This window comes from Apostichopus japonicus, chromosome 11, assembly GCF_037975245.1.
Source record: "Apostichopus japonicus isolate 1M-3 chromosome 11, ASM3797524v1, whole genome shotgun sequence".
NCBI classification, from domain to species: Eukaryota; Metazoa; Echinodermata; class Holothuroidea; order Aspidochirotida; family Stichopodidae; genus Apostichopus; species Apostichopus japonicus.
The window spans coordinates 20,686,565-20,702,452 of NC_092571.1; the positions used below are offsets into that span (position 1 = coordinate 20,686,565).

Sequence of the window (15,888 nt, forward strand, 5' to 3'; positions counted from 1 at the left end):
TAGCATAGAAACCATCCTCACCTAGTACGAATGTAATTGTGTGGTAGGTTAGTATATAGGCACTGGAGGAAAATTGTCACTCAAGACTATTTTACTGAACTATGAATAATAATGCATACAGTACAACAAAGGACATAGGTAAAGTACATTATTAAAACATATATATTGAGACTTGCAGAACTGACTCATCATCAATCAGAAATGTGTGTTAAGTTATACTGATCATGTAAAACTCAATCACCAAAACAACTGAGAGAAATCTTCTCTGCTGGGAAATGAAATGATTTTGACAAGCTATGAGGGAGACTTCTACATTAGCATAGCTTGATCCAACCAGGAGGAAAACTTAGCCTTTCTTAACTCAAAGCCTATCACTTCCTTATCCGATACCTGCATAAATGAACATTATAGTTAATAATTAATTAACACCGGCAGGATTTTTAAAGAATGATTAACCAATGTTTACTTGGCTGAATGCAAAGTTGAACAGGAGATAAAGCAAAGGGAAACTATGAATTGTTCATGATCTCAAGAAAGATTGATATAAATATGAACACAAAGATACTGTACAAACAGCTTGTTTGATATCCCATCAACGATTTTCATAGTTTCAACAAAAACGTCACACACAATTAAGGTAGAGACATCAAATCAAATGTTGGCTTTGCTTCCACATTCATGTCCATATGGTGGTGATGGGGGAGGGGGATTGGTAATGAATTCACAATGTTTAAAGTTCTGTGATCATGAATATTCACTGAATGTTTATAGCTGTTAATGAATTCACACTGTATTCATTCAATATGCAAATTTTGTGCATAGAGTATGCTTATATCACCTTAATTTATCACAGTTTAATAGGCTAAGGTGTAGAGTGAGTGCATTTCCATTAAGCACAAGAACTTATACTTCTTTTGCGTACATCCTTTCGCAACCAAAAACATTTCCAATTGACATGCGAATAGGAACGTGGATAATCAGGTGTGTTTATAGCTGTTCATGACTTCAAAATGTTCGCATTAGTTCATGAATATTAATATTATGGTACGATTTCAGTTGCATGTCCATGATTTCACAACGTGCATGTATTCACTATGATGAAACTACTCAAGTTTACATGGCGTCTGTTCATGACTAATCACAGTGTTGATGTAGTTGCATATTCATGAATATGCATGTTTATAGTACTTATGTCACCCAGTTGGGACAGTTATTTTTTATACTGTAGTGTCATGTCCCGCTTCAGAGCTCTCGTATTGTCAGTATGAGCAGTATGAATATCAAGTTTCTATAAGATAAAGGTTAGGAACTGTTTGTACTGACAATACCAGTGCTTTGAAGCATGACATGAGCAGACAATTTAGAGAGGTATTAGCATTAGGAAATTGTCCTAACTGGCTGCTTATGTTTATATCTTTTTATGAAATCACAATGACTATGATTTTCATGAATATTCACGTTTATAGTATGTTTTCAGCTGTTCTTTATTTCACGATATCTATGCACTCTATATTTTAAGTTTAGTTAGCTCCTCACTGAAACATTTATTTTGTCTAACTTATGAAATTCCTCATTATCTGGAAAAAATTTGGAGATGCAAAACCACTAGGAAAGTACTTTTGAAAAGCTGTCTAGCACTTTTAGCAAGCTAACTTTTGGGCCAATACCGTTGACCTGTAAATTAGTGTCCAGCTTCAATGGCAAAATGCTGCTATGTAAAAATATGCATGAATACTGTAACATAGATAGATTTATAAACATCTGCTTACATTTACAAGCACAAAGAATTGTTTCTGGAGCATGAGAATTATAAAGCTACATCAATCTGAACACATACAGAACCAATTTAATGTATTCCAGATTCCTATATTGTAATCCCCTTAAATATGCTTTTAAAAACATTTACAACCTCATATTCACTACAGATATTATTCATTCACACCTGGCAACTACGAAGAACGACTGTTTATCCTTTACACATAATCTGCAGGATGGAAGGGATTTAACCATCTGCCACCATAGCTCTTTCTTTCAGATCTCTGCATAGCTCAAGGATATATGTTTTTAAATGGTGCTTATAGGACTGTAATGAGTGAGGACAACTTTGCATCAAATTTCATAGCAAGTAGCAGCAATTTTTTAACCAAAAAATATTAACAACACAGCTATTTAATGAAACATGTTGCAAATTGTTTTTTTTTTCCAGAGATCTGTAAAAAGTCTTACTACTGCATGTAATTGTGAACATGAAAGAATTCAGAAACAATTTTCATTTAAATGTATATATGTGTTTCATGATCAAAGAGGTGATCTATATTCCTCAAACCAAAAGAAGGAAGAAAATAAACAAAAACAGCCAAAAAACACCAAAAAACAAAACAAGCATGCCACAGCATGGATTCATGCCAACAGCTGGCCTCTTAAACTGTATGTGCTTCCCAACTTATTGAATGAAGATGCATGATATATACATTGTACATGATACATATCCCATCATCCAGAACATATATATTGAGTTTCTGACATCTAACAATCTGTCCAACAAGTAATTAAAATTCCTTCAAAAGTCACAGCCATCAGTTTCTTAGTAAACTACCTGAACTCATAATCCTAGACTGACAGTACAACTAAATATGAATGTTTCAGTTCATCACAGCCGAAAATAACAGGCGCATAGCTACGGGGAACCAGGGGAAGGGCCTGTGCCCCCAAATATGTCACAGGCCTCCCCATATAAATAAAGACATGAACATATAAACGGGTTTAAAATAATATGAATCGGGTCATTCCAACTTGAAGCCCTCTCCCCCTCCTCATGAATATGGGGGGGGGAGGCTCTCAGAAGTGAAAGTCTAGCTACGCCCCTGGATAATAATAATAGAAACAGTTCAGAGAGTAGAAGCTCCAAGGAAAGAAGTTCAAGAACAATAAATCGCTGATGATCATACATATATCCCATCAATCAGAATATATATTGACAGTTCTGACATCTAACAATCTGTTCAACACCACGTAATTAAAATTCCTTCAAATGTCACAGCCATCAGTTTGTTAGTAAACTAGTGATCTCATAATCCTAGACTGACACCTGCAAGGAAGATAACCTTTTGATCTCCTCCTGTTAATAGGGATGTACTAACAGGTAGCTGCATGCCACCTCTACATAGAGAGCATCATCTCTAGGATAGCATTATAAACTAATATGTATACATGTTACAGCAGTGGCGGAGCTAGGGGTATTGGTCGGGGGGGGGGGGGGAGAGAATGGTATGTAGGGGCGCTTTCGACACTATCTAAGCGGAGCGCCACCACAGGTTGGCGCGGAGCGTACGAAAATCTTTTGAGTAAAGATACTCCCTAGATCGCCGGAAATGACCCTTTCTGGGCCTTGCTAATTTGCAGATAAACGAAAAATAAATAGCCGTTAGAGCATTTTGTCAGAAAATTACACCAACAAAATGTGACAAATGTCAATAGGTAGATGAGAGCGCAATAAAAAAGTCAATAATCGTGAATAAGTAAAAAGAGATTAAAGCTGTATTGGGTGCCAGCAGTCCATTTGAGTCCGTCAGGGGGGCATCCGCCCCCTGACTGTATGGACGCTCCGCCACTGTGTTACAGCAGTGAGAGCATGATCTGTTTCTTTGGTGATGTAGCAAGTTATCTTTATAACATCTGATGTGCAACCTCACCTTGATGGACCAAATGAAGTCATGAGGAACTGAATAGTTGTTTTATACTATTTGTTTCATGTATCATTACAAATGTCCGGTCACTTATGGGTTGGTCATTTTCCCCCCCCCCCCCCCAAAAAAAATAGCAGCGGTATCTATATAAAATGTTCACTTCTGAAATTTGTGTTTAAATTTTGATCAGTGAAACTTAAAGTTTCTCTTTCGGGAGGGAGAGGTTGGGAGGAGTGGAAAGGACAAGGGAATGAACGTTGGTACAAAGGTCTGCCTTTCCAGAGTATCTTTACTCCCAGTTCCCCCCTCCCCCCCTTTCTTTCTTTGTCCTCAAGAGTTCTGATACCACAGATTCATCTTACTTCATGTTTAATCCTTTTTACCTGATTAGTGGTTGTACTGGGACTGTTATATACATTAATTCCTGTTTGTAATTCTAGAACTATGAGTGTTATCACGGCCGTTCTCAATGAACCTTGAAGCAAGCTTAAAGAACATTAATAAATGATGTTTATACGTTCAATTCCTTTCACTTTTACTTTTCCTTGATTTGCTACCCTTAATATTATAATTAAAAACATTAAACATTATAATTAGTACCAGGATTTATAACCTGGATCTTATTAAGCAACGGCAATTCCTTACAAAATGTCTAATTACCAGCAGTTAATTCAACAAAATTTTTAATTAATATTATCCAATATCATAGAAACATCGTGTATTGTATTTACAGTATAATGAGTATATGAATAGCCTATGCAGTAGTTCTTCTAATCAAATTACACTGAGGCCTGTACTAATTATTCATGCTCTATATATTTAATAATATCTGTGCATAAATTATACTGTATAGATAAATGTAAATAAGTTCTTTAAAATGGTGCTTTCCACTCATATTTACATCAAACTTTAATTCTCAAATTTTGTCACCCAGATCAGTTTTTCAATATAAAAAATCACAAAAAAGTACCAAATAGAAAAATTCAAACAAAAATTCAAACTTGTCTTTTTATGGATACATTATACATATTCATATCACATAGCTGAACAAGTTCCAAAATTAGTACAAAATGTTGATTTATTATGTATAATAGGTGCAATGATCTAGAGTGTCTTTGCATGTCTGCATTACCATGGCAACAATCCAAGTAGGCCTAATACTTCCATGTTCTTGCAACACATATATGTGTCAACAACATACAGACATACTGTACACGTCTATAAACTAGCATTGCGATATTTTTTCAGTAAATTGTACAGGTTCAGATTATAATAATCATAATTAAAGATATATATATTCTAATGTTTTAAGTTGTGTTGAATTGTTAACCAGACACAGTACTCAGAAACTGATTATCTGAGGTCATTTGTTCCCCCCCCCCCCTTGCAGATTCAATATTTTTATTAGAAACAAGGGGAATTTATCACGTTTTGACTTTTGACTTTCTGTTGAAAGGAGGAAATTGGCTCACCATGGAAGTATGATAGTATCCTAATATACATCAATGATTTCACTATTCATGTAGTAGAGAGATCATATTAAAGGAATAATGACTTGGGTTTAATAGCAGAATAAAGACTTTGTAAAAAAACATCTCTGTTTGTCATGATTTGAAATTTAAGTTTTAGTAAAAAGGTTTCCCATTGTAACATTACATATCAGACAGATAATAATGAAATTAATGGAGAAGTAGAGATGTAATTTATCCCGACGACAGAGCACGTTTTATGATGTCAGATCCATCAAACTTTGTTCACCATGTTTGGCAGGTGGTTAACTACAGTATAGGAGACATCAAATGATGTTACTATATTTACATCCATGTGATGGTATATAAATCGAAAACAAATCATCAAAAAAATGAGAAAAAAACCCCCAGCTGTTGCTGATAGAGGGGCAATTTAAGAATGAAGGAAACTGGTCAGGGGAAGGGATGAAAGGAAGGGAGATTGAGGTAGAGTGGTGAAGAGAAAAGGAACAGGGGAGTGATATGAAAAGCAGGTGGGTGGGGGTGGGGTGGGGTGATATATGCACGTCCATCCCAAATTCAAACACACTGAAACTGTGTCCAGTCACTACATTTCAAAAGTGCACTGATTCAGACAAGTGGGACAACTTTATCCTCATAAGATAAGATACCGTGAGAGTGACCAAAGAAGACATCACATTATACACTTTCGTTTCAAGTCATGTGACCGGGTCGATGTCTCGACTTGAATTAAGGAAGATCACCTGCAATCAATAGACTTCTGCACGCTTTTAAATTCTGATGAAGAACTAGGAATCATCCCACAGATGTGAACATTATCATTGCTTAACTAATAATAACTATATACGTACTCTGTTGTGGTACATGAGCGTGAAACTTTTCTGGATGTACAAAGTAGACTATGATGATTCTCATTGCAACACCTTCATCTGCCCCCCCCACCACACCGCCCCCTCCCTCCCTATATCCTTCCCCTTCCCTTCCCACATTTTATGTTATAGTTACAATTAGCACTACCAACAATTACACCTCATTCAGTTGAAGATCTTCAGAATGGCAGAATGAGGAAGAACTTGGCGGTGACCTGGAAGCGAGTAAGTGGACAATGCTAAATTTGATTTAAAACTATTAGCACTAACCACTTTTTGTAGGCAACAGAGAGTATTACTTACGGGAGAGACAATTAAAAAGGACAGAAGTGAAGTGAATATGTCCACTACTATAAAATTAATATAAAATTAACATTATTAAATGGTTAATTTCATTTCATTTTTTCGCAGACAAAAATATGCAAAGTTATTGTAACTACATTACATAGAACAATTGACAGAACAGCCTGCAGCATGTGTAACTATATACCCTCGCTTCTAATAAGATACAGACTGCTGAAAATTATCATAGTTGACAAGTACACTTGAAATGTTAATTTTCTTTTTTAAATTGATATACACTACTGCCACTAAAACTATGCAACCACATTAATATATACCTGTATATACATTTTGTAAACATACAATTTATGTAATGTAAAGTCTGTATATATATATATATATATGCTAGATGATGTATACACATAAAGGATTACTGCCACAAGAAACCTTGGTAAGTCATATACTGCTTAATGAGTCATTAATGTTCTATATTATAGACATTAAAACGAGAAAGTCACTTTTGCAATTATTGCATTCTACACATTACTACAACGTCATTCAGAATTTCATTATATGCATGACTAGATGGAAAAACAACAAAACGAAACAAACGTACACCGCAAATATATTCATCATGCAAATTAAAATGTGTGAAATATCATGCATATTCATGCTAAATAAATAATCATTCAATGTACAAGATACTGTGTCAAACATTCTTGTTACATGTACCTTTTCCAAAACACTTGTTTTTACCACTTCCTTTATAATGAACAATAATTAAAATTGTTTGCTTAGGATAGACATTACAAAAATCAATGAAACCTAAAATTCTATTTATAATGTCAAAATGAATTCTTTAATTATTTCTTTGTCACATTTTACAGGTTAAATTTCAGTTGAACAAACAACATTTTATTGTCAAGGACTTTTTATTCTAACTGAACCAGAGAACATCTTTTGCTGTCAAAGCAAACTAAATCTTCCTGATTTAGAGAAGCCATTCAGTAATGATGTAGCTACTGTACAGTATATGTGTTGCTGAGTTACTAATTACCTACTGTAACAGTAATGTAGGCTCCATACATGTATAGTTCGGTTCAATTTTTGTGTGTTTGGTTGGTTTTTGGAGAAGGAATCTTGATAGTAAGCCAGCTACAGTATTGCAGTAATTAATAAGTATTACTAAAGGAGAGAAGGCAATGGTCAACAGAAATTTTAAAGTGGGGGCGGGATGGGTGAGGGGTGGCCTGGGGACAACATTTTGGGCCACAGATCTATGCCGTTAATGCAAGCTGGCATCATAGGCTAGGCCATGTTGGTGTGAGATCCAGGGATCAGCCATAGGGCCCCTTGTGGGAGGGGGTCAAGGGGGCCATCCCCAGAATCTTTGCAGTTTTCACCATTTACAGAACTTACATCAGCTTCAAATCAGCAAACTTTTGGAGGTAAATGTATGTTAGTTTTGGTTGACCAGTAGATTTTTTTTTTGGGGGGGGGGGCACAGCAGATTTCATTTGGTGGAGTACAAACAGTTTTTCGGAGGTATGTGTCCCCATGGAGATGCCCCTGAGGGAAGGGCATTGCCCGAAACTATTTGGCCAAAAACATGAGAAAGTGTTTATGTTTGGGTATTTGATTGGACACTTCATGCATCAGCTGTTCAAAATACATTGAACCTCATAAACAAAATGGGATCGTAAAACAGTTAGGTTGTAATAATCGCTTGGTTGCAGCCTAAATATTCATATCCTATCGTGATTGACAGAACTTCAAATGCACGCTGATTAGGTAGAAGCAAACAAAATGAATGCCCATTAGTGTCATAGTAGTTACATTACTATAACCACTCTTGTTCTAACAAGAGATGGAACAACTTTTCAGCAAACCTGAAAAAATTTAAAGTAGAACTTGCATTGTAGAGTAAATTTTTTTGAGTTTGTTAAAGAGAAAAACACAAATTAACTTATAATAACTTTTTATTGTCAACTGATGACAAATAAATTAGTCTGCATAGTTAAAGATTCCATCACGAAGTTTCTCGCACAGACACTTCTATCTATTCTGTATATGTTATTGATCAGATAAAACTCAGAATAAATCGTAAATTTTATCAAAATTTAGAGAAATTACATGATGAACTGAATTGTTTCGGGGTTCGGTGACTTTTGGAATCGACTTTAAAAATGTTAAAGCCGATAAACTCCTTTAAGATCAAAACATACAGTTTCCTGCACATAGCTATTCTTGTAAGAAGATTGTTTACCCAATAAAGATAATGACCCTATTTTTCAAGGCTATTATGTTAATGTGGGGAAGCAAGGCCATTTTGTTAGCATGAGAGTTGCAACAAGAAAATAGGTTTTATATGTATACTCAGATGGGTAGGATGGTTTATATTGAAGCTTCTTGTATCCTCAAAATATCTTCAGCAAACTAACCGTGCTGTATCTAGCATTAGGTTTGTTAAATAAATGTCAGAAAAAATAAAATAAAGAAGAGGTTATCACAACCACGATCATCTTTAACAATAAATGAGGGAGGGAAGTTTTTGCTAAACATGAAACATCCTACCAAAATCAGGGCAATCTTGCTCCCTTTTGTGAGATTTTCTGTATCCATTCAAAGGTCAGTCTACAATGTCATATATTGCCAATAGTAGTTAGAACCTCTCCCATTCCCATTTCTTGATTTTCTTAAAAGGGAGTTAAGGTAAAAAGTGTTGACACTGTAAACCAATGTCAGTATATGGTGAAGAATATTAGAAATTCAACATTTTTAAATTCAGTATTTGTAAACCCCATCTTTATTATGGGAAAATTGACATTATCATACAATAATATCAGCCATTAAAAGATAAAGCATGGATGTGGCTTTATGATGTCATAGTTAGACTTGTTCAAGTCATCAGTCTTGCTGTGAAGGAACAATGATAGTGTTACATATCTCCCAAATGGAAATTTTTTTTTTCTCACTTTTTGTGGGAGTTGTTCATCACCATGCAGTACCTCTATCAGATCAGATCTACAAGCAATGGTGGTGGTTGGGTTTGCTTCTCCTTCTTACATCTTGAGAAAGAATTAAATCACTGGAGGAAAGAACTTGAGGGAACGAGAGGTAGTGGGTAGAAAAAGGAGATTATCCCATTCATCAAATAATCAACTAAACAAACAAACGGAATTGATAGTTTGCTTTAATATTAGACAATCAATCCCAAGGAAAGTGTCATTTTGAACTCTTTCCATAAGAAAAAATTAGTCTTTTATTAAAATTTGATGCAATAAACCAAATTATGATGATCTTTTTCCATTCAGGGGTTCAATTAGCTTTGGGAAAGGAATGTACGCCTCCATATATAAATTTGATACAGCATGTTACTATTCATATTCTCGAAAACCAATCAAATTCTCAGAGGCATATATGAATCATTTTACTTTTTCTGTGACAGGTTTGGAGGCTACAAGCCACTCTTCCTTTCCGTTGGACATGCCAACAAAATGATTTAATGGGTGTCAATGAAGTACGCAGGATATAAACCACTGTCTGGCATACTGAGAGTTCATGTATATATTCAACAAACACTGTTTTCTGGGCAGAACATGCTGCACTCAAGACAAGGGTACCATGTTAAATCGTGCAATGTGGGTCAGAACAGGAATACCAAGCCAGATTTGAACGAAATATTTGATGCTTATACCTATAATAATCTGATTATGTATCTAATCAACCCCCCCCCCCCCCCCCAACGGCACTCCCATCGCTACACAGTAGGAGACATGCCAACAGGGTGAGTTTTCTTGTAGGTATGTTTAAAGAAATATTAACTTTAACTTAATATATTATTTTTTATTTTGTTTCAGAACGTTTAAACATGAAACATATTCAAATAGTTATCAAAGATACCAAATTAACGCAACCGCCCGCTAAAAAATATAAATAAAACGTGCTCTTCTGCGAAAGATAGTGATAGAAGGTGCATTCCTTTGTTCATTGAAATGCATTTTGCGTTGGATTATACATATATCCTTAAAATTAAGCATAGAACTGTGATGAGATGACAGTAAAGAAAATCATGCATAATTTATCTTACATACAAGACACAGTTTTGAAATGGCTTGATGGAGAAAATAGATGTGTTTTATAATTTGTACAATATGACAGTAGCACATATTCAAACATCTTCAAAATATTCATGTTGGCAACATGAGAATGTGAGCAAGGATGTTTATATGAGAACACACAAATGTAGCTGTGCAGTTGCATGGACACCATGAAGTTCCGCACATTGCAGTATGAATATGTCGAGACAAGAAATGCACAAATACGTTTTTGAACTAATAACAGCTGCAGATAATCCAACCTGAGGAACACTAATAACTCTAAGGCCCCCCCAACCCCTTTCCCCATCTACATTATACCGCGAGCACAGTGTGGAGCCCCTTGCTCAGGGTCCAATTTGTTGCATTAATGCAGATCAAATCCCATGATTTGAACCAAGCTATAGACTAGGATCCAGGGAAAATCAGATCTCTTGCTCATGGTTAAATTTGTAACGAATATGCAGCTTGGTGTTGATCGAGAATTGGTGGGACTTTTTAACTTCTGTTGTTTGTTATTCATGTTATTAGTAGTAGGTATGTACAGCATGATAGCGCTTCAAACAGATCGTGGTTTTGTGCCTCTTCTTCTATAAACAAGCCTCAACTTCCCGTTCAATGGTTGCAAACACAGGGCTTTATACCGTACACTGGGCTTAAAATCGAGCACAGGGCTTATACCAAACACTGGGCTTAATACCGAACACTGGGCTTAATATGGAGCATCTAGGGCTTAATACCAACTCTGGGCTTAATACCAAGCGCAGGGCATAATACCAAACACTGGGCTTAATACGGAGCGCAGGGCTTCATACCGAACACTGGGCTTAATAGCTAGCATAGGGTCTAATGTAAATGTGCAACAGTTAAATTAATATGTTTCAATGTTGAATCCTAAGCGCATACAAACATAACACTGAGAAAGGTTTGTTGATGTTGAAAACATAGGATGCACCACACATAACAGATCAAGGTAGGTCTACTAACTAACTTTGCATATAGATTCTGGGTTGAAGCCATTGCTCCAGTATTAAACTTGGCTGCCTGGTAATGCATGTGGAATAAGCTGTTTTAAGGTCATCAGCACTATACCCACCCCTACTCCACACCTAAACTTGCTAAAATGTTGACTAACGGTGAAACTTCTACAAGAATTGAATGCCTGGCTACTTTTGAAGATATTTTCATCCCCAAGATTGGACATTCGTACCTCAGATATCTTCTTTTTTTACTTTTACTACTGGGAATACTCCATGGGATCAGAAAGAGCACGGAAAATAACTACTGTTCATATATTTTAGCAAAGTTAGCATGCTAATATTTGGGCACAATACTGTCAATGACCATCTGTTATGATAGGATCAATCCACAACACCGATATAATTGCCTGTATCATTAAGTGAAGTTGCTTACCACTTAAACAAACAAATACTCTATTAATTAATGCTGCCATGCTTTTAGCAGGCCCGTAGCCAAGCCGGGGCATGTCCCCCACACCAGAGGCACCACCATGTATACAAAAATATTGAGCCCCTAGTTAAATTGTTTGTGCCCCTCCTTCAATTAAATTCCTTGGAATTCCTGGCTACAGGCCTGGCTTTTGCAAAGGATGAATTTATGGTGAAAAAATATGGTGGCAAAGTTTTGCTATTTTTCTCTTTTCACTTTGAAATGAAAAACTAAAATGAAGACAAACTAAAAATGGGCCAAAAGCAGCTGCAAAAAAATGGAAAAATAAAAAAATGATGAAGCCGGGACACGTGACCATTTGAAAAAAAAAAAAGGACAATAAAATATAAGTATAAAATTAGTCTTGCCTTATAATTGTGAAAAGGATTGAGAAAAGATACTGCCATGTATGAGAGGTTAGATCCTGAAGGAGTAAAGAAGCAAAAAGAAAGAAAATTATTTAAATTTCAAAGCTTTTATAAATTTACATTTTTAAAACAGATAAAAAGAAGATTACCGGTGATAAAATACTGTAAGTAATCGTCTTAGAAACAAACCTAACATTTAGGAATATTGGAATTATAACCAGTTCCAAAATCAGTTCCAGAAATTATATCTCTGTGGCCACAGAAGAGATATATGGTGTCAATGGCAACAAAACGGTGATAAATAAATAATCAGCTTAGAAACAAACCTAACATTTACAGTAATTACATTGCAGTAACCAGCATGTACATGTACATGTCAAAATATTCAGTTCCAGAAATTATTTATCTGTAGCCACAATGGTTGTCAATGGCAACAAATCAAATTCTGAAATTTATGTCAAATGTTTATCTTTTTAATGCGATGTTTTTACATTTGCGATTTTTATCAAATTAAGCTACCAATTAATGGTCAAAATATTGAGGTTAGTCACTCACACCCTCATATCTCATTGTTGAATGGGCAGTACAACAAATTATGACTAATAAATCAATCAATTTGCTAAATTAACAAAACTGTCACATCTAATAGCTTCAGGATGTCCATGCAGCACACCCTGATGAAAAAGTAGGACAAAAGTAAAATCAGGTTTGGATATTTTCAGGTGACAAGCTTACCTGTCTCGTCACAACCTCATTACTCTATTTCTACAGTGTCTAGGGTGGACACAGAAGAGGGAGGGCCCTGAGGTTGTGAGGAGACAGGTAAGTGAGGAGAAGATTTGTAGGACAAAGGAGGGAAGATAGAAGGAAAAATTAGGACTGAAACAGATATATATTGCAAAATAATTCATGAATTCCAAGATGTGATTTTCATGGAGAACATCATTGAGTGCTCAGTTGGTTCCTGAGATATTTATATTTGATATTAAAATCAATCAGTGATACACTGGCTCCTTTTAGTAGCGATTTCGCTACGGTTTTAAGTCAAAATCAAAAAAAGGAGGAAATAATATAAGATGGAGACCATAAAAGTTGGAAAGGAACAATCACTGCATGAACAGCCTGTAAAGTTTCATATCAGTCATGAAACACAATAATTAATGTAAACCCCTTCCCCTTTCCATACAAAAAAAAAATCATCATTGTCAAACTTACAGAAACTCAAGATGGTCAACTACTAACATGGTACAAAGATGTAGTAAAATCTCCTTCATGCTGGTTCCCTCCCAAAAAAGGCTCAAAAAGAGAATTTTTAATACTTTCTACTCATGCTGTTACTGAACATTATGGTTGGTAGAAATGCCAGTCAATGTATACAGTCAAGGTGACAAATAAAGCAATATTTGATTTTGTTTCCTACACTCATTATAAAGACATACCATGAAGAAAGGTCACTAACAGCTGAAGGTGTTTTAATAAATTTTTTTATGTTTATTTTTCATGTTTACAAAGAGCATGAAAGATCAGGGTAGGTTCTAGACTATTGCACTATGAAGTCAAATCTTTCCCTATGTCACTGAGTGTAGACTAAGAGCCAAAATTATTCAGTAAGCTATGTTTTTATACTGTGTGTGTGTGTGTATATATATATATATCTTTATATTTGAAATGGTCATGAGTTGGGAAATCCTGAATCGTGACAAAGACAGAGGTTCAAAACCAGTAAGGAAGGTCGTAATTCCACTGTAGGCTTTTGTCACCTGTATCGAAAATGCTAGTTCTGTTTTGGTGACATATTTTGCTTTGTAAACTCTACAGATTAATCATGATGCTAACCAACTTGGATTGTCTGCAGATACAGTTATACTTCATGAGGCCTTAAGACGGTTACATTTCTATGTTCCGAGGTCTCTATGTTCCGACATCTCTATGTTCAGACAATTGTTTTGGACTCATATTTTTTTTTTTTTTTTTTTAAATTTACAACTTTCAACGTTGTTTTTCGTTATTGGCACCATAAACCTTGCCCCTACATTTAAACTCTGAACGTCGTCACAGACCGATACGTAAAATAGCACCATGGTATACAGTGTCTATGGCAGTGCATGATACCAACGCAACTTTTTAATCTATTTTAGCAACGGCTCGTAACTAAACATGTTAGCTATTCACTGATTGGTTTAATTCAAACTAGTGGGATTTGGGGGAACTGTAGGAATTTGTGTGGAGACACTTTACTCATTATCTGTAAAAGTCCTTAATTACTTACCAATTAACGATGCTGGCAGGGAAGAACTTTGCTTATATCTTAGTTTGTTGTTTTGTGATTGCTCATCATGATATATGTATACAAATTTGATGGACATGTCAAAAAGGTGGAAAACGGCGACCAAACGCAAAATGCTACATTAAGAGATGACAAAATCAATTTTGTAGACCATTAGAAAACATTCCTAGCGATTCAGGTTGTGAACTACACCACTTTAGATGCCACTGGTTAAAAATTTCATGGATAAAAGTTGCTGGATTACACACCGACCCCTCCCCCCCAGCTCCTTTATACTTTGAATACAAATTTTTTTACTAGACATACTAAAAAAAATATTACCTCCAGACTTTGTTTCCAAAGGAATACTGAAAAATCATCACAGAACCCAACAGGAAAACTGGCAGATATCTATTTGGAGGAACTTAAATACACAAAATACAGGCAGGCTGAATTTCACGTATTCTACATTACAATGTGTATGAAGTATTTATACAGGAAACTAAGAAGTAAACTCATTGCTTTGAATAACATTTGATAAATTTTATTTCAAATCAAAGACGATATTATATTATTCTGTGTCACTACCACAACTGTACTATGTAAGCCATACCACAGAGTATAAACTTACAATGTTGAAATTGTTGAAACCTGGGAAGCATGCAAGACATTTGAAGTTTCAATGTAAGTTTGCAAACACACACCAAGATATGTGACATACAGTACCTACCACCGCCCTACAGAAATATCAACAAACGGTCTCCACAAAACTAACATACAGTATGTATGTTCGATATATATATAGAGGTACAGAGAAACACTCAAACATTGCACCATGGTGCTGTACATTTACACAAAATTCACCTCCTGCACTGTAAGGTATGTCAACAAAATAAATAAATGTCAATATATTAAAGAAAACATCACAAGTTTTGTCAGAAAGTGCACGCAAATCAAATTACAATTAAGTTCCTGTACAGGTGTTAGGAACTAAATCTAAATTACATAATGCACTGATTGCCACCTACAGTACATAATGTAAACAAAGAGTTCTCAACAGGGATTTTCAACCAAGCTTAGAGTCGACAGAGGGCGCTTTCATATCAGTCCTTTCTAGTTCCGCAAAACTTGACGAGCCACATTTGTGGTCGCTGAAGCGTCGTAAAAATAACTGCTAATTTTATTATTATTATTATCTTAAATATGGCTCTGTTAGGACCTATATCATAGTGCCCTCCATAGAAATGCTAAAGATCCCCATTCATTTTCTATTTAGGGATAGACAAAAAAAAAAAAGACACTGGTTGGACAACCGTTGGAGCAATCTAAGGGTCCACCAACAAAATCAAAACCCCTTTACACCTATAGATTGAGCATATAT

At 35.4% G+C, this 15,888-nt stretch overlaps 1 protein-coding gene across 2 annotated transcripts in view; it reads right to left on the bottom strand.

Annotated features, from left to right (window-relative positions):
* The window catches only part of LOC139975616 (endothelin-converting enzyme 1-like), a 104,808-nt gene that overhangs the window by 70,066 nt on the left and 18,854 nt on the right, over positions 1 to 15,888 (bottom strand). The window contains exon 3 of one of the 2 annotated variants that reach the window (XM_071983665.1): positions 12,242 to 12,297. The exons of the other annotated variant lie outside the window; for it this stretch is intronic. Within the exon in view, the coding sequence (XP_071839766.1) occupies positions 12,242 to 12,280 (39 nt within the window). The 5' untranslated portion in view covers positions 12,281 to 12,297. The remainder of the gene's footprint in view (positions 1 to 12,241; positions 12,298 to 15,888) is intronic. 2 annotated transcript variants of the gene reach the window in all.